Source organism: Trichomonas vaginalis, chromosome III, assembly GCF_026262505.1.
Source record: "Trichomonas vaginalis G3 chromosome III, whole genome shotgun sequence".
NCBI lineage: Eukaryota > Parabasalia > Trichomonadida > Trichomonadidae > Trichomonas > Trichomonas vaginalis.
In genome coordinates this window covers 6,941,143-6,967,882 of record NC_067205.1, presented here as the reverse complement: position 1 = coordinate 6,967,882, position 26,740 = coordinate 6,941,143, and the positions used below count along the sequence as shown (strand labels likewise).

The window sequence follows — 26,740 nt, the reverse complement described above, 5'->3', positions numbered from 1 at the left end:
AACGGCGACGACTCTCAAAAATTTTTTATGGGCTAGAAGGGGCGCAGCCCCTGGAAGCCCCCAGTACCCAAAAAAACTTCATTTATACTAAACATCTTCAGGGCTAGAGGGCACGAAGTGCCTGGAAGCCCCACTACCTTTTTTTTTTTTTTTTTTTAATATATAGATATTTTTTGAGATAATGTATTTATCTGTAAAAATTGTATGTGATCAAATTTGATTGATAAATTTATTCAGTAATAATAAATTGCATGTACAATATATTATTGTCTTGCCATTTTTTTGCTCATAATAAAAAATCTTTAAAAATGATAACAATAAAAGAGTATTAAGTAAAAATTTATACATCCAAAATATATTTCAGTAACAGCATAATACGCCTATGCTAATTTTTAGTTCTTAAATTAAATAGATGTCCCTAATCCCATAGATATTCACCAAACTTGGCAAATTCTGAACGTGATCTACATATCCCTAGCAAGTAGATTATATTGGTATACGTCTCTTGATCAAATAAAAAGAATATTTGTTGAATAATTTCTGTTCAAATTAAAAGTTCTTCAACTTACGGTAAATCTATCTGCCTTAAAAAGTATTACGATATTATGCAAAGTCAATTTTCTCCAAAAAATATTTGAAGATGATACTTTAAGTATACCAAAAATACAAGAATTTTGAGAGAACTCAATGAATTTTTGTGAAGGTGGAGTTAAATTGAGAAGATTTTTGGTCAGAGAAAAACAAAAATTACTATCTGATAAAATGGTATTAAAATGAAAAAAGTTTAAACAAAGGAAATGAAGAATTTATATTATATTAGAATTTAAAGAGTAAATATAAAAGATTGAAAGAAAGAATAATAATAGGATTCTTGAATGCAACATTTGGAATGATGTTTCCAGTTGTAGATGTGTTAAGCAAAGAGAGATAATGATAGTTTCTTGAGTTTTGAGTTAAGCTTGTTGTAGATGAGAGAGAAATTTTGACGAGACTGAGGAACTTCATTTGGAATGATGTTTCCAGTTGTAGATGTGTTAAGCAAAGAGAGATAATGATAGTTTCTTGAGTTTTTGCAATTAACCATCCTCAATGACTATTGTTTTAATATAATTTTTAAATTTTTTAAAACTGACATTTTAGTTGTATATTTTTTCTAACAAAGGTACATTCACTAGGTGATAACAGTAAAATGGGATGAAAATATGATAAATAGCATCCCTATATAGTGCCAAACAATATTTATACGGGCCAAAAAAATTTGGCTAGAGATTTGGCGAGTTATAAAACTTAGAAAATTGAGAGGGATTTTTATTTTTGAATTTTTTTTGGAAAGTTAAAATTGCGATTAAAAATCGATTTCCAGGAGAACTAAGCATCTCATCATATATTTAAATCGATAAAAATATTAAATAATAGTTGAATAGTATAACAACGTGAAATTATGGCTGAATCTACAGAAAAAATGAACATATTTGACATTTTTGAAAATTCATACGTTAGATGGTGACAGACTCATAAACTATACTTTAGCTAAGATTGATATATGGTTTCAACAACACATGGTTAAAATTGTAAAAATATTTTAGATTTCAAAAAGGTATATATGGTAATATAATGGAACAAAGTCAACAAATAGCATGTTAAATATGTTATAATTAACTTTTTATTAGATCCAATAGTAGATATCGAATGGTTTCCAGCTTTATGGTTAAATATTTTCTTTTCGAGCTTCTCTTTAACTGTTGTATTAAGGTTGTAAATTTTTGATGCTAGAAACTATGGAATCTTCTTTGCTGCTGCATTTTTCTTGAGAGTTCTTGCAATTTCGAATAGATCTGCGCATTGTATGAAATTGAGGCTTTAAAATATCTTGAAAACAGAATAGGACTGCTTTTCCAAAGGAATGCTTACTTGTAAATCAGAGAGTTTCAAAATTGAGAGCAAGATTATCATCATAACTTTCGATTTTGCTGCGAAAAAGGAAGACAAGTAATTAACAAATCATTTACTGTTGTTCATCAAAAGAAGAAAACTTTGATAACAACTAATGATGATAAAATCAAGCTATCTTTTAATATTTTAAATTGATAAGACATTCAAAATATTTGAATGGTTTAAAATATTTTCTTTTAATTTCTATAAGATATTATCATGATTATATAATAAAATTTAAATTTTTATTCAAAAAGGCAATATTTCAAACTTTTAATTTCAAAAATCTTAATTCTGCAATAAGTGTATTTAATTGTAGCAAATTTAATGATCCTTCGTCATGCTTAGCAATTTGGAACTCATAAATTAATGATTTCTTCAAGTAAAATTCTGCATTATTTCAAAAGTCAATAATTCTCTAGTAACTTTTCTTCAAACCCTAACCATTATATTATATGTATAATGGAGAATAATTGCAAAGAAAGATAGCCGAATTTACTGGGTAGTTCTTGTGATGCGAAATAATTGCAAATTAACACATAGTTTTAACAGCATCAATCTCTTTTTGCTCTCATTTAAATGCATTCGCACACTTTAATTTTGAAATATAAGAGTTTTGGAAATTATCAAATTTATCTGCTCAAATACTATAGATCTTCATAAGTGTTAATAGAATCACCAGCCTTACATATAGTGTTTAATATAATGATGCACATCATACTGGGATTTATTCCTTATTCATCTAGTTATTATAAGATTTACAACCCCATGAAAATTTAAAATTTTGTCAAAAATAGTGAATGTACCTTTTTTCTAACACAACTATCAATAAATTGTAATATCATTATACTATATATTAATATGAATTTTTATAGAAAAGCTTTATTTTTTTCTCAATTTTTAATTTCATTTCAGTCTCTAAACTTTCTTACTATGTAAAAACGTATTATTATAGTAATAAAATAAAATACATGTTTATTCGATCTCGTATTTCAAAAAAATAAAATTACTTATATAAAAAGATTCTCTTTAGTCAACTTTCTTTTTGAATCTCTAATAAGTTTTTACTGTTGCTTCTATATATTAAGTATTGATTCTTGTAGTAAAGAAAATCCGGAACGTTTATTTATTAGAATACTCGAACTTTGACTTACATATTACTAATTGTAATTATTTTCAAGAGCTATTTCTATTACTCCTACTTGTTCGGCTTAAAATCTGCTATATTGTTAAGATAAACTAAGTCTAAATTTTGAACCATTTTTTGAAGTTTAAAGTGTAATACATATCGATTTTTTATCCGAATTTAAGAATTGCTTCAAAGTTTTAGCGTGAAATCGTGCATTTTTTCTAATGAAATTGTTATTATAAGATAAGCAATCTGAGTTTTTTTGAATAATATGTCACTACACATGATAGAGCGTTACGTGCTGAAAAGTTACGCTTCGTTCTGAAAGTGATAATGAAGTTTTATTAGAATTCATCAAAAAAACGTATGAAAATAATCGTATGTCAAAATGTGAGCACTTCTCAAAATTTGCTCACATTTTGACATTTTGACTATTTTTGTGACAAACGTTACAAAAAGTGCCAAAATGTGAGCAAAATGTGTGAGCAATTTTTATATCTCCTTTTCGGTGGAAAACCTACTCCAAAATCAATTTGGGACCAGGGTCCTAAATGGACAAAGGACTTAAACCCAAATCCTGAGTTCGAAATACAGCCTCGTAACTAAAAATAAAGTAAAAATACGAATAAACATTTATTATAATATTAAATAATTTTTTTATTCATAAAAATACGATATATAGCTAAGCTATGTAAGGATATTCTGATGCTGAGAGTTTAAGAACTTTAAATTACGTATAGAAAAAAAATTCATTTAATATTTTGTAACATTTTTTAAATTGATAGATAGTTAGATTTTGTAGGGGAAGGTAAGATTCTTTGTGGTAATAATGGTCGTTGAAATTAAAATGAATGTAAGATTTGTGGAGAAATTGTATAAATTTGCATAGTGTTAGATTCAGAATAGGAGCATATGAGCCAGTGATTGTGTCTAATGTATAATTCTTACCCTTTCATTCCCTCGAGAAAGTTCAAAAATGGGTGCAATCAGTTCTGATTGCACCCAAGTTTTTGAACTTTGTATAAGGAATTGTTGGCTATGATGTACTGATCATGAATCAGTACATCATAGCCAACAATTCCTTCGCAAACAGCGGGAAACTTTGTCTGAATAGTTTAACATTCAGACAAAGTTTCCCGCTGTCAGAGAGGGAATGGAAGGGTAAGAGGTATATATTCATAATGTATACCTCTTACCCTTCCATTCCCTCGAGAAAGTTCAAAAACTTGGTGCAATCAGACTGATTGCACCCAGTTTTTGAACTTTGTATAAGGAATTGTTGGCTATGATGTACTGATCATGAATCAGTACATCATAGCCAACAATTCCTTCGCAAACAGCGGGAAACTTTGTCTGAATAGTTTAACATTCAGACAAAGTTTCCGCTGTCAGAGAGGGAATGGAAGGGTAAGAGGTATATATTTCAAATGTATACCTCTTACCCTTCCATTCCCTCGAGAAAGTTCAAAAACTTGGGTGCAATCAGAACTGATTGCACACCAAGTTTTTGAACTTTGTATAAGGAATTGTTGGCTATGATGTACTGATCATGAATCAGTACATCATAGCCAACAATTCCTTCGCAAACAGCGGGAAACTTTGTCTGAATAGTTTAACATTCAGACAAAGTTTCCGCTGTCAGAGAGGGAATGGAAGGGTAAGAGGTATATATTCATAATGTATACCTCTTACCCTTCCATTCCCTCGAGAAAGTTCAAAAACTTGGGTGCAATCAGAACTGATTGCACCCAAGTTTTTGAACTTTGTATAAGGAATTGTTGGCTATATGTACTGATCATGAATCAGTACATCATAGCCAACAATTCCTTCGCAAACAGCGGGAAACTTTGTCTGAATAGTTTAACATTCAGACAAAGTTTCCCGCTGTCAGAGGGAATGGAAGGGTAAGAGGTATATATTCATAATGTATACCTCTTACCCTTCCATTCCCTCGAGAAAGTTCAAAAACTTGGGTGCAATCAGAACTGATTGCACCCAATTTTTTGAACTTGTATAAGGAATTGTTGGCTATGATGTACTGATCATGAATCAGTACATCATAGCCAACAATTCCTTCGCAAACAGCGGGAAACTTTGTCTGAATAGTTTAACATTCAGACAAAGTTTCCCGCTGTCAGAGAGGAATGGAAGGTAAGAGGTATATATTCATAATGTATACCTCTTACCCTTCCATTCCCTCGAGAAAGTTCAAAAACTTGGGTGCAATCAGAACTGATTGCACCCAAGTTTTTGAACTTTGTATAAGGAATTGTTGGCTATGATGTACTGATCATGAATCAGTACATCATAGCCAACAATTCCTTCCCAAACAACCCGAAATTTGTCTGATTCCACACTAATTTTATTAATTTATCTAAACTTTTATCCTCGTCTACAATTTAATCATCAATAATTATCTCTTGTTCTATTTCACTATTATATATATATATATATTTATATGATTTGATTTAAAAAAAATAAATAAATAAATTAATAAATCATTTACTCAAATATATCAAAAGTTTTATTTTTATATATAAAGATAACTACTTTTAAAAAAAATACCCTATATATTTTTGCCATGTAAACTATTTTTGCCATGTAAACTTGTCACTTTTGTCAGAAGTGAAGTGAACCGAATTTTCATGCACAACAGTTTAGATGAAAGGTCATTGTACGATTCATATAAACAATATTGTCAAGAGTATGGTTATATGACAGCGTCTAAACGAACATTCTTGGCAAATGTCAAAAGTCTTTTAGATGTACAGAAAGGTGTATATACAAAGAAAAATTTTTCTGAGTAAATTTTAAAAAAAAATATTTTTTTATCCGATAGAAAAGATGACGAAATTCATCTCAGTAAACAAGTACATGTCAGGACTTAAAGAAGAACTAGACCCATTCACATATTTGAATGTTTAACTTCTACCATTTTGAAAAGTCTTCATTTGACAAAGTTTGGAACATCGAACCAGTTAAGTTTGCTATTGTGACTAAAAATGGTGCGAAATTGAAGACTTAGACATAGAAGGTTTGTTAACAGTCAAAGAAAGTTTGACAGAAGGTTCTCAAACCTTAAGAAGGCAAAGCATACAAACTTGTTATACTTATGAACCAAAGAAAGCAGACGACTATGAATATTATGAGTCTAAAGTTTGTAGAAGTTCAAGGTAAATTGGGTAAAAAGATTTTAGAGTCTAAGCCAGTGTTTGCTCCTAAAGAGGAAGAGAACATTGACATTGACCCAGAAATGTTCTAAAAATAAAATTTTATTTTTACATGTCAAATTTCTTTTTCTCTGGCTCTGGTTCTTTCTTCTCTTCTTCTACTTTCTTTTCTTTCTTTTCTCTCTTCTTCTTCTCTGGTGGAGTTATATCAAACTTCTCAGAACCATATTTTTGTAAAAGTGCTTTGTCATTTAATAGCTCTTCTATTCTGTTTTCTATTTCATTTTCAAGAACAGCGCATGTGTCTTCTTTGCATTCTAAGAAGTTTTGTTGGACTTCATCTCTCCAAGAGGCGTCATCTCTGTCAACAAGTCTGTCATTGACAAATTTTAAGACTGCTCTGCTTAATGTTTTATGGTTCTTGTCATATTCCCAGAAACAGAACTTTAGAACAAATTCACCTTTCTTGTTTACACTATGTAAGATTTTATGGTCGACAGATGTTTTGCTGTCGAAAAGCTTGTCTCGAATATAGATAGCGAAATCGCTAGACATTTTCTAAAAGATAAAATTTTAATTTTTCTAAAAATATGTTAGAAAAAAAGTTTGCTGACATTGACAAGAAATTTGAGAATGTTTTAAATAAGAACAAGAGGAAGTTAGAAAATGCTCAGATAAAACCCATACATGACAAGTTCCTATTTGCTCAGAATGGTATAACAGGTCTAATTGCACCACCTGGGTCGGGTAAGACTTTCACTTATCTTAAAATGGCTGCACAACAACAAGAACTAGATGAGAAGAACCCATTCTATGAGTTAGTAGTCATTTGTAGTACTTCGGGTCAATTTGACCAAACCGTCAATTCGTTCAAAGATATTATAAAGAAGTCTAAGTTAGTATGTATAAAAGACTCTGAGTTGTTAGATTGGATAAAGAAGTACCAAAGAAGAGTTTTGAAGTACAATGCTATAAATGAGTATGTCAATTCGAAGTTTAAAGACCCAAATGAGGAAATGCAGAGAATATTAGAGAAGAAACACTTCAGAAACAAACAGAAAGAGATAGAATACATTTCGAAGAAATTGCAATCTTACGATTGGAAGACTTACCCTCACAGATGTCTTCTTATCTTAGATGACTTTGCTTCTCATCCTTTGTTAAAGAATAGAGAACAAGACATGTGTCGAATTCTTAAGAAGCTCAGACACTTTAACATTTCAGTTGTCATTTGTGTACAGACAGCCAAGAGTTTAAGTAAGGATGTAAAGAGAATACTTACTGATATTATACTTTTCCCCGGATTGTCCGAAGACGATTTCATGGAACTTATGAAAGAGTCCATGGCAGGTAAGTTTGACAGACATGAACTATGGGAGAAGTACAAAGTCATACAAGACCCTCATACTTCTTTCAGAATTCATATCTACGCAAACAAAGTTCAAATTGTAAAAAGTCAAGCTTGAAAAATGTAAGTGTTTAGTCTTAGTCTGTTGTGGTGCTGGGGCTGTCGGTTCTTCTGGCTTTGGAATGGACTCGGTTGGTGGTACGTCGGACATTCGTTTGTGTCCTGTCGGAAGGAAGAGTTCTTCCAGTTGTCAAGAAATTTTTTTCCTGTCGGAAGGAAGAGTTCTTCCAGTTGTCAAGAAATTTTTTTCCTGTCGGAAGGAAAAACTTTTTCTGTCGGAAGGAAAAACTTTTTCTGAAGTTCGACCAAAAAGTTCTCAATTTTCGAAAATTTGAATGGTTTACGGACGAACAACAGGAAATTTTTTTCCAGTTGTCAGGAAATTTTTTTCCTGTCGGAAGGAAGGACTTTTCCTGTCGGAAGGAAGGACTTTTCCTGTCGGAAGGAAGGACTCGGAATGTCGGAAGGAAGGACTCGGAATGTCGGAAGGAAGGACTCGGAATGCCAGAAGGAAGGACTCGGAATGCCAGAAGGATTTGACAAGACAATTTACCTTATAGAGCTACCTGAGCCATCTGAAGTCAAGCTTGAAAAATAAACGCTTTACATGTATTTTTCAGCAACTTCGTCAAATAATTTTATAGCACTATCTATCTCTCATCTACTTCAAACGTTTCTTTACCTTTCGTGGGAGCACCATAACATTTTCTCAAACTTTTCAAGTAGTTCTGTTTCAGCAGCTCTCATATCATTTACAAACACAACCTGACTCTATTGACTATACTGTCATATCTTTTAGTTATATTATATGTTCTTCCTATCTTATATCTTTTTGTATTGAAGTCCTTCGGTTTCTGAACGATGTAAAGTAAGCCTTCACTGCAACGTTCCGTATCGAATGAACCATATGTTATGAAGTTATATCAACAACTGGGTCTAACCATAAAAAACTACTGGTATAAGACTTTTGTCTATAAGATATGCTGTAGTTCCATAGAATCTTACCGATATCAAAAGCTCAGGATTTCTTGTCAAAATTTTCTGAGTTGAAGCATTTCTAACCCAGTCCTTTGCTCTCTTTCCAGATAGTGTTAGAATGTCTGACAAAGAATATTTGTTGTATTTCTTTGAGTATCTTACGTTTAAATCACCAATTCTAACTACTTTGGTGTCATTGTCTATCTTTTTAACTGTTTCAAACTCAATGTTTGTCATTTTCTGTTCTTACATACAAAATAAAAAAATAAAAAAAAATAAAACTAACTTTTTTTTTATTTTGTATAAAAGATATGATTTCAGGGATTTTTTTGACGAAGTGTCAAAGTTCTCTTCGTCAAAAAAATACAGTTATATCATGAAATTTGGTCATTTTTTCACGATTTTCATGAGTTTTAGGCGACTGGGTTTTTTTACCTGCTCGCATTTTTTCACGATTTTCATGAGTTTTTTTTACGATTTTCATGTGTTTTAGGCGACTACGTTTTTTTACTTACTCGCAATTTTTCACGATTTTCATGAGTTTTGGCGACCCCGAAAAAAGTCGGGGTCGCAAATTCTTGCGATTTTCGTACGGAATCTCGACCCTCGATTTTCCTAGGGTCGCATTTTTTCACTGTTTTCATAGAGTTTTTTACGATTTTCGTACGGAATCTCTATCCTCGGTTTTTCGAGGGTAGCAAACATATGAGGAAATTCATGAAATTTGGTCATTTTTTCAGCAAAAATATATTTTAGGTGTCACCAGGTCACTCGGTCACTCGGTCAACTAACATCTTTTTGAAAATAGTGACAACATGACATTTTGACAACAACACAGGAAATAAACTTCTTCGTCAATGTTTTGTCATGATTTCAGGGATTTTTTTTACGAAGAGTAAAAGTTCACTTCGTCAAAAAATACAGTTATATCATGAAATTTGGTCATTTTTTCATGATTTCAGGGATTTTTTTTACGAAGTGTAAAAGTTCTCTTCGTCAAAAAAATACAGTTATATCATGAAATTTGGTCATTTTTTCATGATTTCAGGGATTTTTTTTACGAAGTGTAAAAGTTCTCTTCGTCAAAAAAATACAGTTATATCATGAAATTTGGTCATTTTTTTCGGCAAAAATATATTTTAGGTGTCACCAGGTCACTCGGTCACTCGGTCAACTAACATCTTTTTGAAAATAGTGACAACATGACATTTTGACAACAACACAGGAAATAAACTTCTTCGTAAATGTTTTGTCAAGACTTCATCGTATATGTTTTGTCAAAACTTCATCGTCAATGAGTGTAAAATGACCCAAAAATATATTTTAGGTGAAGAGGTGAGATCTCACCTCTTTTTTCACCTCTTTTTTCACCTCTTTTTCACAAGCGTTTTATAAGCGTTTTACATGGTAAACATTGTGAATTCGTGAAATCCTAAACATTTTTGTAGCTTCTATTTCTTCTGTCAGTATGTCAAAAGTTTTAACAATGCCGAATGTTTCTTTATATTTCTTCTTGACGTCAGATAGAAGGAAATCGTCAGCAGTTGGATAGTTTTTGTTTAGAAATGTCAACATGTCTATTTTATCTTCTACCGGCTTCTCTGCTTCTTTCTTTAAGTCAGCATAGTCGTTTCGCATACGTTCTATCTCTTTGACGGAGTAGTTATATTTCCTCATTGCTGCTTTACATTTTGAACATTGTGGGTTCATTTTAGCATTGTACATTGAAATTTGTCCTGCAAGTACAACTATAGCGTAAATGGTTTTCTTTAACTCAAAGGCTGCTGGTTTTATTTGTCCGTTCCATACTTTACCTCTTCTATCTTTATCTCTTATCTGCCATACACATTTTGCAACTAACGAAACAAAGTTGTCGTAGGTCTTAAATTCTTCAGATTTATATATGTCAATGAAATATACCATATCGCAGTCTTTGTGGTTGCAATGAAATCCAAGAAACTCATAGTTAACCTTACGTATGAACTTCTTTATTTCTACTGAGTCAGTTGGTCTGACTTCAATTTCTTCAAATTCAGGAATAGTGAGCTTTTGTTGTTGGATTTCAGGAAGTTTAGGTAGATGGTCAATAATATCCTGCATTTCATAAAGATATTCTTCATTTTCTTCATCTTTTGCAGTGCAATCTAAATCTCCTTGGAGAAGTTCCTGCTTTATCTTCTGGATTTCTGTTTCGAAAGTATATGAAGAAGGAATGAAGCTTTTCATCTCTACTAACATTGAAGTTGGGTTCATGACTAACGAGTTTGGTGAAGTTGTTGCTAACATGTTCTTTACAATAAAAATAAAAAAATATTTTTTTAAAAAACTAAAATATATTTTTTATCTTAAGGAAATTCATGAAAATTCAACGGGTGAGAAAAGAGGTGAAAAAAGAGGTGAAATCTCACCACTTCACCTAAACTATATTTTTGCCTGATTTACGCTCATTACGATGAAGTCTTAACAAAACATATACGAAGAAGTTTTGACAAAACATATACGATGAAGTCTATTTCCTGTGTTGTTGTCAAAATGTCATGTTGTCACCATTTTCAAAAAGATGTTAGTTGACCGAGGGACCGAGGGACCGAGTGACACCTAAAATATATTTTTGCTGATTTACGATGAAATCATGACAAAACATATACGAAGAAGTTTATTTCCTGTGTTGTTGTCAAAATGTCATGTTGTCACCATTTTCAAAAAGATGTTAGTTGACCGAGGGACCGAGGGACCGAGGGACCGAGTGACACCTAAAATATATTTTTGCCGAAAAAATGAGTTTTGGTTGAAAAAAGAGGTGGAGCCAAAAGTGGCTCGACCTCAAAACAAGCATTTTGTGAAGAATATACCAACCCGCTGTTTTCCGGCGGTTGCTTTTTATACAAAATTCAATACTTTTTCAGCACTTTTCCGTAGTTGTATATGAAAGACAATTCGAGATAAAAGTCATAGTACAATGGTATTATATGTTGCACACCGTTTGTTGTGAACCAAACTTGAAAGTCAGAGAAACTGTTACTAGGTGGTTCGTAGAATTTAGAAGCAAAGTCATAAAAGTCCTTACCTATACATAGAAAACTGTTGTTGCTTGAACTGAAACTTGCATGACACATGACATTTTGAGGGTCAAACACGTTTCTATAAACTGTCAAATCTGCTGGTGGAAGTATAAATTTAAATGGACCATCTGGTGGCAATGGTTCGTTCTGGTTTAGTAACCGAAGAAATTGTGCCCAAGAACGTTTGTCTACTCCCCAATATAAAAACTCTGTATCTCTTGGAGGGTTAATTTCAATCTTTTGAAATGAAACGGTGGAGTTCATCTTGTCATATTCTAGTTTCAGATAGTATGTTCCATTTAGTAAAGAGTCGTATTTTTCTTGAAATTCCCAGTAGTATTTGTTCATTTGAGTTTGAAAGTCATTTAGAGTTTTTTCAAGACTTTCGTCTGAACGAATTGTAAAGATTTTCATTTCGTCAAATTTTTCTATTAGACCATCAGAACCTTTATACTGCCCATGAAAATATACTGCGAACATAAACGCGTTAGTTCTATTTGAAAACAAAACTCTTCTAAATCCTATTGCCTTTGCATCTGAAGGACTTTGAAGCCAACGAATTGGATAGTCAAACCTGTAAGCTCCGGATGAAATTTCTTCATCTGAAATATTCCTACCAGCATTTGTAAAGATATAGTCTAACGGTTTTGTATCTGCTACTTTTGTTCTTTGTTTTTCAACCTGAAGCATTTAATATATGTAAAAATATACTGTTTTAAAATGGTATGCCATTTCATATTTCTCATCTAACAAACAAGTTTCCCAACGGTCTTCTCCAACAAACTCAGCGTACAGTTCAAATAAAATTTAAAAAATGTCACTTTTTGGAAAAACGTTTTTACTTCATGCAATGTTTTATTTCTGTGCCGTCTTCAAGTATGCCCCAGTACTTACGCTTGGAGAGGACATGAACTTCGGAAAATACCTTATCTAGCTTAAACAGCCCATCTTTTCACCGACCATTCCCATTTCAATGAGTTTGTTGTATCCTTCTTCGTTCGTCATGAGTGCGTCAATGTTCTCATAGTAAACCTTCACTTTGGATTTGACTTCGGAGAAGAATTTGTTGTAGTTGTCAAGGACTGTCTTTGCGAACTGAGGGTAAGACCAATGTTCGACAATAGGTTTTAATGTGGTTACTAAGCCACTTTGACCTTGAGTAAATTCGTACTTCAAAACAAAAGGAGAAAACCTTTCAACAAAGTTGTCGACCTTCTCATAATGCTTACTCTTCATCTCTTGAGGTTTCTTAATGGAATATCCCCATGTCGAATTCATAAGCAATTTGAGTGTCATTGCAAGTTTGGGGTTTGAAGCTTTCCTAATATCATACAGTTGTTGTATGACTTTTCCAACTGTATAGTTCCTTCCCGGGAACTCACCATCTTCGTTTGGAATTCCAGTCGGAATATATTGGACAAACCTCATGTATGCAGCGTTAAGGTCGACATAGTATATTTTTTCATCTGAGTCGAACTTGTCGCAACCAATTGGCCCAGTTTGTGGAAATTCAAGTGAGTCTCTTATCTTCTGAGAAACTTCTCCTGTTATCTCATAAACATCGTCGAAGCAACCTGTTTCATATAAAACCTTCTGACCTAACTCAGATGCTCTCCAATACAATTTGACGTCAATTGGATGTCTCAATGGAAGTTTGTTTATAGCATCTTGAAGTTCTTGCAACCTCATTGGAAGTTCTTCTGGTTCAGGTTGGTATCCGAACAATCCAACTCCTTGTGGAACTGTGTACTTCTTTTGTACTATAACTTTGTCTGGAACAACTTTTGGTCTTGCTAACAATGAAAAGTTTGTTTCGTCTTTTGGTACAAAAGTTTCTGTCAGCTTGTCATCTGGAATTGGTTCCAACAAACCTTTCTCGAAAAGAATGTTAACAGCTTGACAATGTTGCACTTGCCTTTTCCGAACAATGGGTTTGTAAGACTTTCGTTCAACATGAAGTGGTTGTGGACAAGTACAATCTTCAACCATGGTAAGTCTTTGTCAACAACATAGTCGTCGTGTGAAGAACCTTTAGCTGTAGGTATGTTGACTCGGATATTCACATTTGCCAACGGTGCAACTTTTGCCAATTGACCTCTGAGAATGTACCTTGTCTTCACACATGACTCAAGATACTTCATTTTCTCATCTGTAACAAGACCAGAGTTCCTGAGACATGTAAGAATACAAGGTTCATTGACAATTGTTTCAATTGAATTGTAAATTCCATACCTTGTCAAGTCAATGTCAGACTTATTTCTGAACGGGAAGTATCCAGCATGTTGTCTGACTGCTTGAGGGTTAGGTTGGTACCATTCGAACTTGACACTTGCAATTCCTTCAATTGCATTCAAAATGTCTGAGTCGGAGTCAACCATTTGTTCTCTCTTTGTAGTCTTGAAAGCGTCAAGAAGTTGTGCGGCTGTTGTGACATTGCCATGTGCATAGTAAATGTGACCATCCAAATCTGTTATGGTCAATCTGAGATTGTGTCCTTTCTTATTTCCGTCTTGAATTGCCCAGCAAGTACACCCATGAAGCCCTTCTTTGTTCTTTCCTTCGTCAAAGTTTACTGTAAAGGTTCGACCAGATGTAATTTGACTTCTAACTTCACGATACTTTTCATATGCATATCTTGTTCTTCCATGGGAGCATGTGTGTCTTCACCTTTTCCTTTTTTCCTTCTCAAAGGATGCAATTGTTCGTCATGTTTCCAGTAGAATCTGGCAAAGCCGTCGTGTCCTTCAACTTGAGGTTCACTAACATCGAAAGGCATGTCCATAAGACGTTCTTCTTCTCTAACCTCTCTAGTCTGTTTGGATAATTGGCACGTGCTGTTTCCAAATCCATTTCGTAGCGAAGACCAAGACAATTTGTCATAGACTTTTATGGGTCTTCCCCTATATTTAAACTTCTTCGAAACTCTCCAACCATATCTTTGCAACTCTGCTTTTATTCTAGCAGACTTTCTATCCATTCTATATGGGGATTTTTATAAAAATAAAAATATTTTTTTCTTTACTTTACATAACCGCCTCTGCCATAAGTCTTTGACGCCAACCATACCAGCTAATGAAGGTTGACTTGGTTTAGTTTGGAAACACTAAACTTTGTTTTGGTTTATCTTCAGTTTTTGGTTTTTCTTCTCTATGGGTTTTTCTCACTTTTCGGTTCCTCTGACTTTACTTCACTTGCTGGAACAGTTGTGTCGTCAACATCTTCATAAATATCATATGCCATTTTTTTTGTTCCCTTTCAACTTTGTGTTTGTTGTAAAGTTTAGAATATTTCGACTCTAAGTCAATGAGATGTTCTATAATGAACTGTTGGTCAGTGAAGTAAACTTTTCCATCTGTTGTCTCGAAGCTCCTTCAGACTTCAATATTTTATTTGAGAGTCGTTTCTTTTTTGAGATACTGCCGTTCCATTTCTATGAAAAGTGACTTAACTGTCTTCATCCGCTTGTATTTTTGTCCTTATTGACCCTATAAGCTGGGCTGCTTTAGCGTTGGCTTGGGGCATCTAACCAGTCATTGTTAGCTTTTATATATTCTGCGCTTTTCATTGCCTTTTGCATGGCTGCGTCGTTATTTTTACTTTCTTGTGCTAAGTTTTCATACTGTACGGTTTGGTTTTGCAACTGTAAAAGTTTTTCTGCCTTTACATTTGCTTCAACTTCTTTTTTATACTCATCGCTATCCATATATGTCTTCAGGGCTTTTTGTTTTATCTCTTCATCTTTCAGTATTTTATTGAGTAGTATGGTTTTTCAATTTATGACATCTTGTTCCATTTTTGCTACTTCTGCTGCTTTTTCTGACACTTTTTTCGCATATTCCTCTGTACTTAGTTCTTTCAGTTGTTCTTCTTTCTTCTTTTTCTCTACGTTTAACTCATTGAGTTTCTTTGTGTGTCTGTCATATTCTAGTTTCTTTTCGTTTTCGCTTATTTGCTTCTGTATATCTATGTTTGACTTTTTGACATCTGTTATTTGATTTTTGAGTGAACTCAAATTCATTTGACTTTGAGGGTTATAAGCTGTTCCGTCTGCAGCTCCACCATAGCCTGCCATTTTCGCTAAAAGTGCCGCTCTTAAACCTCCACTCTGTGCACCAAGAACTCGGTTTAAAAGCATAGGTTTGCTTGACATTTGTTGCAACATATGGGGTCATTCAGCATTTGTTGTTGCAACTGTTGTTGTGGTGTCAGTTTTACTATTGGATGTTTCAATGCTCTCTTCCTCTTACGTATATTCTTACGTAGCTTACGTGGCATTTTAAGTGAAGTTAAAAAGCGGCTTTTGACAGATGTTTATATGACACTTTTTGTTCAGCACAAAAAACTACTCGGTCAAAGTGTTGTCAGTTTTGTAAAATAACCGTCCTATCTCATTCTATAAGGGGAAAGGCTTCTCAAAGTATACTTCCTTGGAACGCCTGTAACTTTTCCTGTAGCGACGATAGACCCTTACTTGTCCGGACAAAGTTATACTATTTTGAGTGCTCTACAAAAAAGTCAACGGCGACGACTCTCAAAAACCGTTGTGTAAAAAGTTTTACCGTTGGACAAAAAAGTATGTATAGAAAACAAAAAACGTTTATAGTTCATTCAATATTTGAGATGGAACGGTTTGCCAACGGAGACTTTTCAATAAAATAAAAAAATAGAGGGGGTTACCGTTGACGAAAACGGTTTATTTTAAACTTTTCTATGAGTAGTCCGAAAAAAACAGTTTATTTTTGTCTAATGGAAGCCAACATTAACAATTCTCAACCGCTAACCAAAGCCAAAGCCCCACAACCTCCAAGAACTGGCACAGCTGTTAGAATAACCGCCAAAAAGTCTAACAGCGAATTAAGAGAAATTCTTCAACAAATTTGCTCTAAATATCTCAAAGACGCCGAAGAAAATACACAACCAGACGCTACATACAATACTCAGTTCTGTGAAGTTCTGAACAAAGCAATTGCTAGTTCAATTGAACTTACTAAGACAATTCCAAGTCCAATTGAGCTTAGCGATGTCTTAGTTCAGTATTTTCCAACATTTACTAAGCTTATAATGTTGAGAACTTTATACCAAGTTCGTCAAAATCTTCCTCGTAACATCCAACGGTCATTCGACAAGACAATTGCCGAATTCCAAGTCTTTAGTTACGGATATGACCAAGATGAATACGTTGACGAGTTCGGAGACAACTGTACAAAATGGTTTGAATGCTATACGACAACACAATTTGAATTCGACTTTCTCGAATTCAACGCAGCAACTATTCATATCATTGCTCTTTACCTTTCCGAACAAGAACAAGACCTCGCAGATGGAGATGTTGTTACTGTCGTCATGAAAACTCCTGAACAATTCGGAAAAAAGAAGTCTCTAATTGCCAAATTTGTTCCAGGACATCAGCTTTTCCAACGCACAGAAGTCTTCTGTATTCCTGGAACTAAGTTCTTTGTCAGGAGCGAACTCAAAGAAAGATATAATGTGTCATTCAATTACACATTATATAATGTTTTCGACCCAGAAGAAGACTTCTTCCCAGAAGCAATGGAAGAGGAAGAAGAAGAGAAACACGAAGAAGAGAAACACGAAGAGTCCTCCGAATTCACACCAGAAGACTAACAATTTTCCGAATAAAAACCTCATTTTATACTAAACATCTTCGGGGCTAGAAGGGGCGCAGCCCCTGGAAGCCCCACTGCCCTTTTTTTTTTTTTTTTTTTTTTTTTTTTTAATTTAATATAATAGAAACTAAAAACTTGTTTGAATTATTACGTATAATCGACACAATATTTTTCTTCCTCTTTCATTGTAAATGAAGTCAAAATATCACTTTGCAAATCAAAAACATTATTAATGACATTAAAATGCATTTTTCCTGGTATCTGATTCAAATGAATGATAAATTTTTATTTATATTCTCAATTATTACGAAATTTTTCCAATTATAAGTATAGGGATGATAAACTTACTGCTTTCGACTTTTCTATTGCTGTTGTGTCATTCAATATCTAAAAACTTCATCAAAATTCTTGAAGTAAATCTGAATTTTGTCGTTATTGTTTTCCATATGTATTAAATAGCATTTTTTATCATAATGAATTTCAAAGATATCATATTTTATAACATTTAATTTTTTACATGTCTGATCAAATCACTCCTCCAAGTAAATTCATCGAATTGAGAAGTAATTTCAAATATTATATCGATTCGTATGCTGCACTCTATCAGCTAAAAACGGAAAACAAAGAAGAAATATCCTCGATTTACATGATGATCAAAACAGAATTGATTGATTCAAAAAAGTATCTTCCGCAAAATATCATCAGAGATATTTTAAATATTATCCCGTTTAATAATGGCTATACAAAATCATATTTATCTCTTGCTAAACTCATATCCGATGAATATCATTTGATAAAGGTCAACAGTGTTAATACTATTTCAAATTTCTTGTTTTATAAAGAATATGGTATTAAATTAAAAGAATCTGACATGTTCGAAGATATTAACTCAAAAAATCTCGATATTCTTTCAGAAAATACAATTTACAAAGCAATTATGTATAATGATCTGGAAAGATTCATCCCATCCACTGAAAGAGATGGGTTTAATGAAAATAAAAGAATACGGAGCGATTTATACCCATATTCTAAAGAAGGATATTCATTACTTGAATTATGTTGTTACTATGGAGCAGTTGATTGTTTCAAGTTCTTAATAACGAAATTTAACTTAGAAATTACTCAAAAATGTCTGAATTTATCATTTTTAGGTGGAAACAAAGAGATCATGAATGAATGTTTGATAAATTTAGAATCTACTGAAGAATGTATGGAATATGCAATTATTTCTCACAACATTGATTTTGTTACATTCTTGATGAATGAGTACAATATAAAAATTGATTTAGAATACTGCGGAATATATAATAATCTTGAATCATTTTTAGTCTATTTCGATCAAACTAATGATTATAAAAAATGCTTTTTTATTTCCACCATGTTTAATATTCCATCTCTTTGTGAATATTTTCTTTCTCATGGTGTAAATATAAATGAAAAAGATCAAAATGGAAAAACCGCTCTTTTTATTGCTGCACGTCTTAATTTAAAGGAAATCGAAGAATTTCTTCTTTCTCATGGTGCAAATGTCAATGAAAAAGATAATGTTGGAGAAACTGCTCTCCATTTAGCAGCACTTACTAATAGTAATGAAACAGCCGAAGTTCTTCTTTTACATGGTGCAAATGTCGATGAAAAAGATAATGTTGAAAAAACTGCTCTTCATTTAGCAGCATTTACTAATAGCAAAGAAACAGCCGAAGTTCTTCTTTTACATGGTGCAAATATTAATGAAAAAGATAAATATGGAAAAACTGCGCTTCATTTTGCTGCAAGTTTTGAGAGGAAAGAAGTAGAAGAACTTCTTCTTTCCCATGGTGCAAATTCCGATATTTACGATGAATTTGCAAATTCCGATATTAACGAAGGATCTGCAAATTCCGATATTTACGATTATATATTTTATTAGAATAAAAAAAATAATTTTCCTACTTATCCTATACATAATTAAGCATACATAGAATAACTAAATAGAGCATATTTTAACTATCTACTGGGCTTTATGACCATTTAAGCGATATATTAAGCAAAATCGATCAATAATTTTTTTTCAAAAAAAACTTTAATATTTACATATAAATATCAATATAATATCAATCATAAGCGATTACATCACCTACTGAAAGTGTTCTTTCAATTCCCTCGCAGTCAACAGAGAATAAAGAACCTAATTCGACAATTCCGTATTTTCCTCTTTCTCTAGATAACCTTTGGAGTACATCAAATCTCTGTGAACCATCATGAGGCTTAACTGTTGTCATCATGCAAATAACTCTTGGCCTCCATCTGATAACTTTCAATCCGTTCAATTTGAGGCCATCAAACTGCTTTGCTTGTTCTCCATATTTAACTCCACCGCTAAATAGGATATTTATTCTGAATCTTTCAAGATCATAATCAGATCCAACGGTTTCGAACGTTTCCTTTGAGATAGAAGAGAAAGCCATTCTTCCACTATCTCTATATCCAACTTTCACGAGATATAAGAACCTTCCTACGTGTTTAAACAACCAATCAGAAACAGATTGATCGTAAACAATTCCATTCTTTGATAATTCTTCTGGGCAATTATCAAGAGGTTTGATATTGTTTATAGGAAGAGATAGAATATCTCCACTTGTGTGTTTCAGAATTAATTCATCTGATTTTTCATCAATAACAGCTTCTATTTGGGCCAATGATGTGCAAGCAGTCAGATTAACAGTAACACCATCTGCTGACATGAGTTTCCACATTCTGTCGTATTTCAAACCTCGATCTGTGAATTTCCACTTTTTAACTTCGAATCCTAAAGTTCCAACGACAGGATACACAAATATGGACTCAACCTTCATAGGATTGACCTTCTGCAATTCATCCTTTGGGCAGGGACCCCCGTTTACGAATTGATTTCTCAGAAGTTCAGAAATTTTTTCAATGTCATCAATGGTTGATGATGCTCCAAGAGAGAATCTGATGGTTCCGATTGGGCGCCCGTCGATGACGCATTGAGAGCTAAGGCAGGATTTCTCTGGTGAATCTTTAAACTTGTTTGCAGCAGAAACGATATCATCATCTTCCCATCCTAAAGCAATTTCGGCACTTCCTGAGTTACAATGGCCTCCAAACCTAGCAGCAACTCTAAATACGCTAAAGCAATATTGTATATCGTGATGATTGATGAGTTTCCCATCAACTGTGAAAAGATTGAACGAAAATGTTCCTCCAAATGAGCTATCTCGTTTTGGCTGGAACTCTACAAGATGTCTTCCGTTGGAATGTACTAAGTTATTCAGTTTATCTTCGAGAATTTTTGAAAGGTTAAGAATATTTTGCTCGATTTCCTTTTCTGTACCGATGCTTCGTCTTACTTTGCATCCTTCTAATGCAAGCATCAAGTCCAAGTATGATGGAGTGCCCGATTCTAGTTTTGTCTGTATATTTGGGAGTAAATCGTATTTTCCTGAGCGAGGACATGTATAATTGACTGTTCCTCCAGCTGGTAGTGGATCTTTTAGATCCTTTATGCGATCTTTTCTGATTAATAAGATTCCCCCGTGAATTCCTACGAGTTTGAGTAGAGATGCTGATACGAAATCGGGTTTGTGAGTAGAGAGAGATGGACAATATGAGCAGGCGGCGTCAAGAATGACTGTTCCGCTCAATTTTTGAAATTCCGAAATCCACTCAAGAGGATATTTCTTTCCGCTAAAGTTCGATTGGCAAGGATAGGCGAAATATGAGTCTGGTTTATCGATTTTGCTTGGTAAATTATTGACAATTTTAATACTCGAATTTTTTTGACTTGCAGCAGTTCTAAGTCCGAAAACAGAGTTGTGGTTATCTACGAAATAGTAGAAATCTGTATTTTCGTTAAATGAAAGAAGGTCGGCTAATATCTGAAGAGAATGAGTTGTATTATGAGTAAAGACAACAGAATATTCTATTGTATTTGTTGAAAACATCGAACAAATGTATGAGCGAAGATCTTCCATCTGATTAGCTGGTGCTGATACTTGTTCTTTCGAATGAATATTTCCAAAATTATCTTGTACCAGCTTGGAAAAGAGTTTATTTTGATCCTCACAAAGAGGCATTGCTCCTGCGAAATCTAAGTAAATTCCAAATTTTTGATGAAAGTATTGTTGCTCAATAACATTCATAGAAAAAAATTGTGAGAAATAGAAATTTGAAAAAAATTTGGAATTTTATTCGATAATTTGAATAACAAAGCTGAAATCTCATTAAATATGCAGTATTTTTAGTTTTTAAATAGATAGATTAAATTTATATTATAAGATTTACAATGTTGTTTCTATCATATAATAATAGAATGAGTAATTAAAAATTAAAATATAAATTACTTTAATTCATGAAATATTTGCTAATGACTTATGAGAGCTCACATAGAATGGGATGAAAACATCTTTATTTCAACATGAAATTTATTTAAAAATATTTCTAATAAATTTCAATGATAGTATATTTATTCAGCTTTATTTGAGTTATTTTTAACGTATTCAATTGCCCTCTTGCGGAGTTCGATTACAGACTTGCCCTGGCCGACAGCAGCCATGTTGTATGCAAATGTTGGAATACTTCCTCCGATTTCAGTATGTAGAATGAAGCTGAGTAATGTATGTTCTGGGTTACTTGGATCTTTTTCGAAGATAAATGCTTGTTGTTTCATTAAACCACGAACAAATCCTTTTTTCTGTGGCATAATCTTATCGCAAACAACAGAAGTATGGGTATAACATAACTTATCATCTTTTTCAATGACTTTTCTGTATAAGAGGAAATCACGACCGGCTACAAGCGGAAATGGTGATGGAGTTGAGCAGTAGATGAAAGCACGAGCAGAGGGATCTTTCTCATCGTAATTGAAGATCTTCCTTTCAAGTAATCCTTCATTTTCTGCTTTCGGAGTTTTTGGAGTGATTTCTTTGCAAGGCTTTATAGCTTCCAAAGCATCACGTTGAGAAACAGGAATCGATATAGTTGCCTTTATCATATCATATGAGCTATCAGCAACATGACGAACATAAATTTTACATCCATCAGCTTCATCTTTTGAGAATTTCCATTCAGGGCTATTAAGATTAGCTAAAATTTCGTCGTTAACTTTGGTGAGCTGCTCATCAAACTGTTTGTATTCCTCTTCAGTAATATCAACTTGGCTCATTGAAATATATAAGGTTTGTTCGTCTATCGAATATCATTTTTACATTATAATATACACTTTTTAATAAGTTGGAAGGGTGGGTTTCCGATCATTATTTCCACGATCGCACATTGTGATAAAATTGGTCTCAAATTTGAACGATAATTGAAAATTTTCTATCGTCATAATTCCAACATATTTTGTTGAGTAAATTCGTTTGCTTTGAAATGCGTAAAGTACATTTATTAAATTATTCGTGAATAAATTTCTATTTTATACATAATTAGTTCCAATTTCATTCAAAAAAGCAAAATCTATTATAAATCTTGAACTCTTCTAATGAACACACAAAATCTAATACAAATTGCTTATAATAGTATATGGAAAAAGCTTTATTATGCAGATATGCTTTCTTTGACCCATTCATTAGGCAATAATAGTTTTCTTGAGTGCAATTCCATGCTTATTTCACTATTTGATCACATGAACAAAAAACAATACATTTTATGTAAATTTTGGTGGATAATAATGTGGATAACCGAAAATTCTGAAGTTTACAAGTATTTGCTTTCTGATAAAAATAACACCGGGAAATTCCGCTCATTTGAATATTGAATCAGATTTTGACAAATCGAGAAATAATAGTGGATTATATTGCCATATATTCATTTGAGCAAAAATAAAATAATCCTAATATTCAAATTATTTGAACTTATTTTATCTTTTTAAGAGAAGTTAGCACACACATTAAGTTAATTAGCTACTTTCAAGATGCATATGACAGCTAATTATCAGATAACTCAACTATCAAAATGTTGTAATTTGATATTTTATGAATAAGATTAAATAACATAAAATATTCAATATTTTCTGCAAGAATTTTGTTGTTGGCATCCAGTTTTTATTGAACTCAACTTTCTTCTATTGAAATAAATTGATGAGCGTGTAAACATTGTTATAGAAGAGTCTATTGAATGGGTTATTTATTAAATAGCCAAGACAATCATGTTCATCTCTTAAAATCAGTGAAAAAATGAGAATTATCCAATAATCAAGAAACAATATATCAAATTATAGTTTTTCTTGGGATTTCACACATGATATTGGAAGGATTATTTGATTAAAAGTAAATTCATAATGGTAAGCAAATTTATGATGTCAAAACCTCCGGATTTGTCGAGGTTCCTTGGTCGATTATTCAAAAAATTTCTCGAATTTAAAAAATGAGTGCATTCAATTTTGATAGGAACTCTTTTTGAAAGAGGCCAGATTTTAGATCAACATCTTATATTGATTATTATCTATCATGAGTCAAATTTTTGAAATATAAAATTTACAAATCTGCCAAAAAAGATCGGAAGTATTCAATTTTTAAATTTGCGAAAAATCAAAATCATTTTAAATGATTGGAGCAAATTCATCTGACAATGACCAATGCCAAATGTTTGATATGCTTGATAACCGAGCACAGGCTGAATACGCTGATTTAAAGAAAGCAATTCAGAAACTTTTATTTAATTGCGGAAAAGCCAAGTTTACGAAGGTTTTTGGACAAGTTACTGAACTTATTGAAGAGTACATCACTGATGATCATACAGGAACTCATGTACGCTCTTTAGTTTGTGGTTATCTTAAACTTAACGATTTCTTAGCGATTAATACACGCCAGCTTATCTCATTGACAGGAAAATGCAAGTCCTCGATCAATAGTGGATTGCAATCAATTGGTTATAAGGTTATTCCAATGGATGCAGAATCTGCTTACACTTTAATGAAAACTTTTCCTTTTATGAAGAATCAAATCAATCTTACAAGGCAATGGACCCTAAGAACCAAAGGTGCTTTGCCAAATGAAGGTGATAATATTGAAAAGATTAAATCAAAGGCAAAAATCGAGTCAGTTTCTATCAAGGAAGCACAAGTTGTTGAAGAATCTCCATATTCTCAAGTTATGTCATCAGCACCTACATCTGCATACGAGACTCCTACCCCGGATGAACAGTTTACTATACCGGATTACAATAACTTCATTGAAGAAATGATGCCAATCCAAGATTTCAATAACGAGTTTGACTTTTTCTTTTGATCGATTTGTTCATCGAACTCGAATGTAATTTTATTAATATTGCGTTTGTTTTTTTGGTCTTTTTTAGTTAACTTTATTTAAATATTTTCTATCCTTCAAATTAAGATCCGCTATTTTGACAATTTCATACTATCCTCTCAATTTTTATAAGATCCAACACAATTATATTGATGAAATTAAGTATTACAATATTCGAGTTATTTTTAAATTTTTTATAGGAAAACCGCCTTCAGTTTCTCAATTTATTATTACTCAGATTGTATTATATGATAGAAGTTCTATAAATTTTGATCTGATAACTTTAATTTCGGACGACGATATCGAAGAGTAGGGGTAATTTTAGCTAAAAGTGACACGCCCGTAAAAAGTGACACACCTATGAAGAGTGTGATTACCGATCGGTAATTTCGACAGTTTAGAATTTAAAATTTTTTATGGAACTGTTGCGAGTTTCATAAAGAATTTAAGGAATATAAGCAAAGATTTGAATCAAAATCTTAGACCTAAGCCGCTCGATTCGCTCGCGGCTTCCGCGAATTACAGATCAGCAAAGATTTGAATCAAAATCTTCGAACTAAGCCGATCGCTTCGCTCGCGGCTTTCTTTATTATTTTAAATTTGCATATTTCCATCAAAAGTTCATAAGGTAAAAAATTTCGTTTATTTTTACTAAGAAAAAAAAGGTTTTTGATAATAAATTTATTTTATTTCGAAAAAGTAGCAATAATCGTAAAAGGGTATTGATAGGCTTACTAAAGTAACTAATTTTAGCTGTCAAATACTTTTGTATTTTGAAGTAAATTAGTATAAATTTGTTTTTACTTTTATTTCGAAAAAGTAGCAATAATCGTAAAAGGGTATTGATAGGCTTGCAAAAGTAACTAATTTTAGCTGTCAAATACTTTTGTATTTTGAAGTAAATTAGTATAAATTTGTTTTTACTTTTATTTCGAAAAAGTAGCAATAATCGTAAAAGGGTATTGATAGGCTTGCTAAAGTAACTAATTTTAGCTGTCAAATACTTTTGTATTTTGAAGTAAATTAGTATAAATTTGTTTTTACTTTTATTTCGAAAAAGTAGCAATAATCGTAAAAGGGTATTGATAGGCTTGCTAAAGTAACTAATTTTAGCTGTCAAATACTTTTGTATTTTGAAGTAAATTAGTATAAATTTGATATTATTTTAACTCCCTTTGAAAACCTCAATTTTCCATACAGAGGGAACGGGAATAGCATCCAATATTCCCTGAGAATGGTTGCGCATTCTCAGTTCCCTCTATATTTCGAACGAAGCTCTCATCGGTCTTTTTTTTAATACTAAACGTTTTTTTCCCCTGTCACTTTTAGCTAAAATTTGGGTTTGCCCGATATCGAAGACCTTCTTGAAAAAGTTTGAAATATTAATATGTTTCTATCTGAGTACAAATAAACCTAAAATATTAGCCTAAAAAATTTCACTTCATATTTGATTAGATTCTGACAAAAACTATATAATGCAGAGCGAATCCGAACCCATTCTCGGCCGTATCGTACTTGTCGGAGATACACAGGTCGGCAAAACATCCATTATTCAGAAATATCTTCGTGGCCAATGTTCTCAAGAGCAGAAAAGTACAATCGGTGCAGTTTTCCATACTCAAGAAGTTGTTTTCAATAACCGTAAAGTTTCATTTCAGATTTGGGATACTGCAGGCCAAGAGAGATATAAAGCACTTGGTCCAATCTATTATCGTAAGTCAAATGCTGCAATCGCTGTTTTCGATCTTACTCGTAAGGAAACTCTCCAGTCTTTAGAATCTTGGATTGATACATTCCGTTCCAACTCCGATGATAATTTCGTTGTTATTGCAGCTAATAAGTCTGATCTTGAATCAAGCGTCTGTTTCTCAGTTGAGGAGACATCAGAATTTGCTTCCAGATTAGGCTGCGAGTGCATCTGGGTTTCTGCAATGACTGGCGTTGGCATTGAAGAGTTATTCCAAGCAATCACAGAACATGTCTATAGTAAAGTTGTTGTTCCATCGGATGAACATGTTGTCGATGTTACAAAGGCCCAGGTTAACGCCGAAGGCGAGCAACCTTGCTGCTAATTTAATATTAGAAAAAAAATAAAATGAAATTACCAATAGTATCCTTCCAATTTTTTCCCCAAAAATACACACATAATTTTTTAACATAGTTAAATTAAGATTGAATAAATCTATT

At 32.7% G+C, this 26,740-nt stretch overlaps 9 protein-coding genes and 2 pseudogenes across 11 annotated transcripts, besides 5 other annotated features; 5 read left to right on the top strand and 6 right to left on the bottom strand.

Moving 5' to 3' along the window:
• Nucleotides 1–157: part of a mobile genetic element that runs on past the window's edge.
• Nucleotides 157–3,562: a mobile genetic element.
• Nucleotides 3,563–3,992: 430 nt separating this feature from the next.
• Nucleotides 3,993–5,410: a mobile genetic element.
• Nucleotides 5,411–6,555: 1,145 nt separating this feature from the next.
• Nucleotides 6,556–17,415: a mobile genetic element.
• TVAGG3_0655820 (protein of unknown function, DUF4106 family) lies at nucleotides 7,248–7,697 on the top strand (the record flags this gene model as incomplete). The annotated part of the gene is made up of 1 exon (XM_051241826.1): nucleotides 7,248–7,697. One exon carries the CDS (start codon nucleotides 7,248–7,250, stop codon nucleotides 7,695–7,697), a length of 450 nt encoding a protein of 149 aa, XP_051088413.1.
• On the bottom strand, nucleotides 10,007–10,903 carry TVAGG3_0655810 (organellar and viral DNA polymerase type B; the record flags this gene model as incomplete). Its single annotated transcript, XM_051241825.1, has 1 exon — nucleotides 10,007–10,903. One exon carries the CDS (start codon nucleotides 10,901–10,903, stop codon nucleotides 10,007–10,009), a length of 897 nt encoding a protein of 298 aa, XP_051088412.1.
• Nucleotides 11,509–12,369, bottom strand: TVAGG3_0655800 (uncharacterized protein; the record flags this gene model as incomplete). Its single annotated transcript, XM_051241824.1, has 1 exon — nucleotides 11,509–12,369. One exon carries the CDS (start codon nucleotides 12,367–12,369, stop codon nucleotides 11,509–11,511), a length of 861 nt encoding a protein of 286 aa, XP_051088411.1.
• On the bottom strand, nucleotides 12,518–14,014 carry TVAGG3_0655790 (annotated as a pseudogene). Its single transcript has one exon. A coding segment is annotated over exon 1 (1,497 nt).
• On the bottom strand, nucleotides 15,545–15,954 carry TVAGG3_0655780 (annotated as a pseudogene). Its single transcript has one exon. A coding segment is annotated over exon 1 (410 nt).
• Nucleotides 16,426–17,304, top strand: TVAGG3_0655770 (uncharacterized protein; the record flags this gene model as incomplete). The annotated part of the gene is made up of 1 exon (XM_001306360.2): nucleotides 16,426–17,304. One exon carries the CDS (start codon nucleotides 16,426–16,428, stop codon nucleotides 17,302–17,304), a length of 879 nt encoding a protein of 292 aa, XP_001306361.2.
• Nucleotides 17,416–17,823: 408 nt separating the features above from the next.
• Nucleotides 17,824–19,215, top strand: TVAGG3_0655750 (proteasome regulatory particle assembly; the record flags this gene model as incomplete). Its single annotated transcript, XM_001306359.1, has 1 exon — nucleotides 17,824–19,215. The coding sequence occupies one exon, from the start codon at nucleotides 17,824–17,826 to the stop codon at nucleotides 19,213–19,215; it is 1,392 nt and encodes a 463-aa protein (XP_001306360.1).
• A 90-nt stretch (nucleotides 19,216–19,305) lies between these two features.
• On the bottom strand, nucleotides 19,306–21,448 carry TVAGG3_0655740 (molybdenum cofactor sulfurtransferase protein; the record flags this gene model as incomplete). Its single annotated transcript, XM_001306358.1, has 1 exon — nucleotides 19,400–21,448. One exon carries the CDS (start codon nucleotides 21,446–21,448, stop codon nucleotides 19,400–19,402), a length of 2,049 nt encoding a protein of 682 aa, XP_001306359.1.
• Nucleotides 21,449–21,516: 68 nt separating this feature from the next.
• Nucleotides 21,517–22,557, bottom strand: TVAGG3_0655730 (lipid-binding START domain-containing protein; the record flags this gene model as incomplete). Its single annotated transcript, XM_001306357.1, has 1 exon — nucleotides 21,772–22,470. One exon carries the CDS (start codon nucleotides 22,468–22,470, stop codon nucleotides 21,772–21,774), a length of 699 nt encoding a protein of 232 aa, XP_001306358.1.
• Nucleotides 22,558–23,819: 1,262 nt separating this feature from the next.
• Nucleotides 23,820–24,630, top strand: TVAGG3_0655720 (transcription-initiator DNA-binding domain ibd family; the record flags this gene model as incomplete). The annotated part of the gene is made up of 1 exon (XM_001306356.2): nucleotides 23,852–24,535. One exon carries the CDS (start codon nucleotides 23,852–23,854, stop codon nucleotides 24,533–24,535), a length of 684 nt encoding a protein of 227 aa, XP_001306357.1.
• A 230-nt stretch (nucleotides 24,631–24,860) lies between these two features.
• Nucleotides 24,861–25,900: a mobile genetic element.
• A 115-nt stretch (nucleotides 25,901–26,015) lies between these two features.
• Nucleotides 26,016–26,693, top strand: TVAGG3_0655700 (GTPase protein; the record flags this gene model as incomplete). Its single annotated transcript, XM_001306355.1, has 1 exon — nucleotides 26,029–26,625. The coding sequence occupies one exon, from the start codon at nucleotides 26,029–26,031 to the stop codon at nucleotides 26,623–26,625; it is 597 nt and encodes a 198-aa protein (XP_001306356.1).
• Nucleotides 26,694–26,740: the final 47 nt, after the last annotated feature.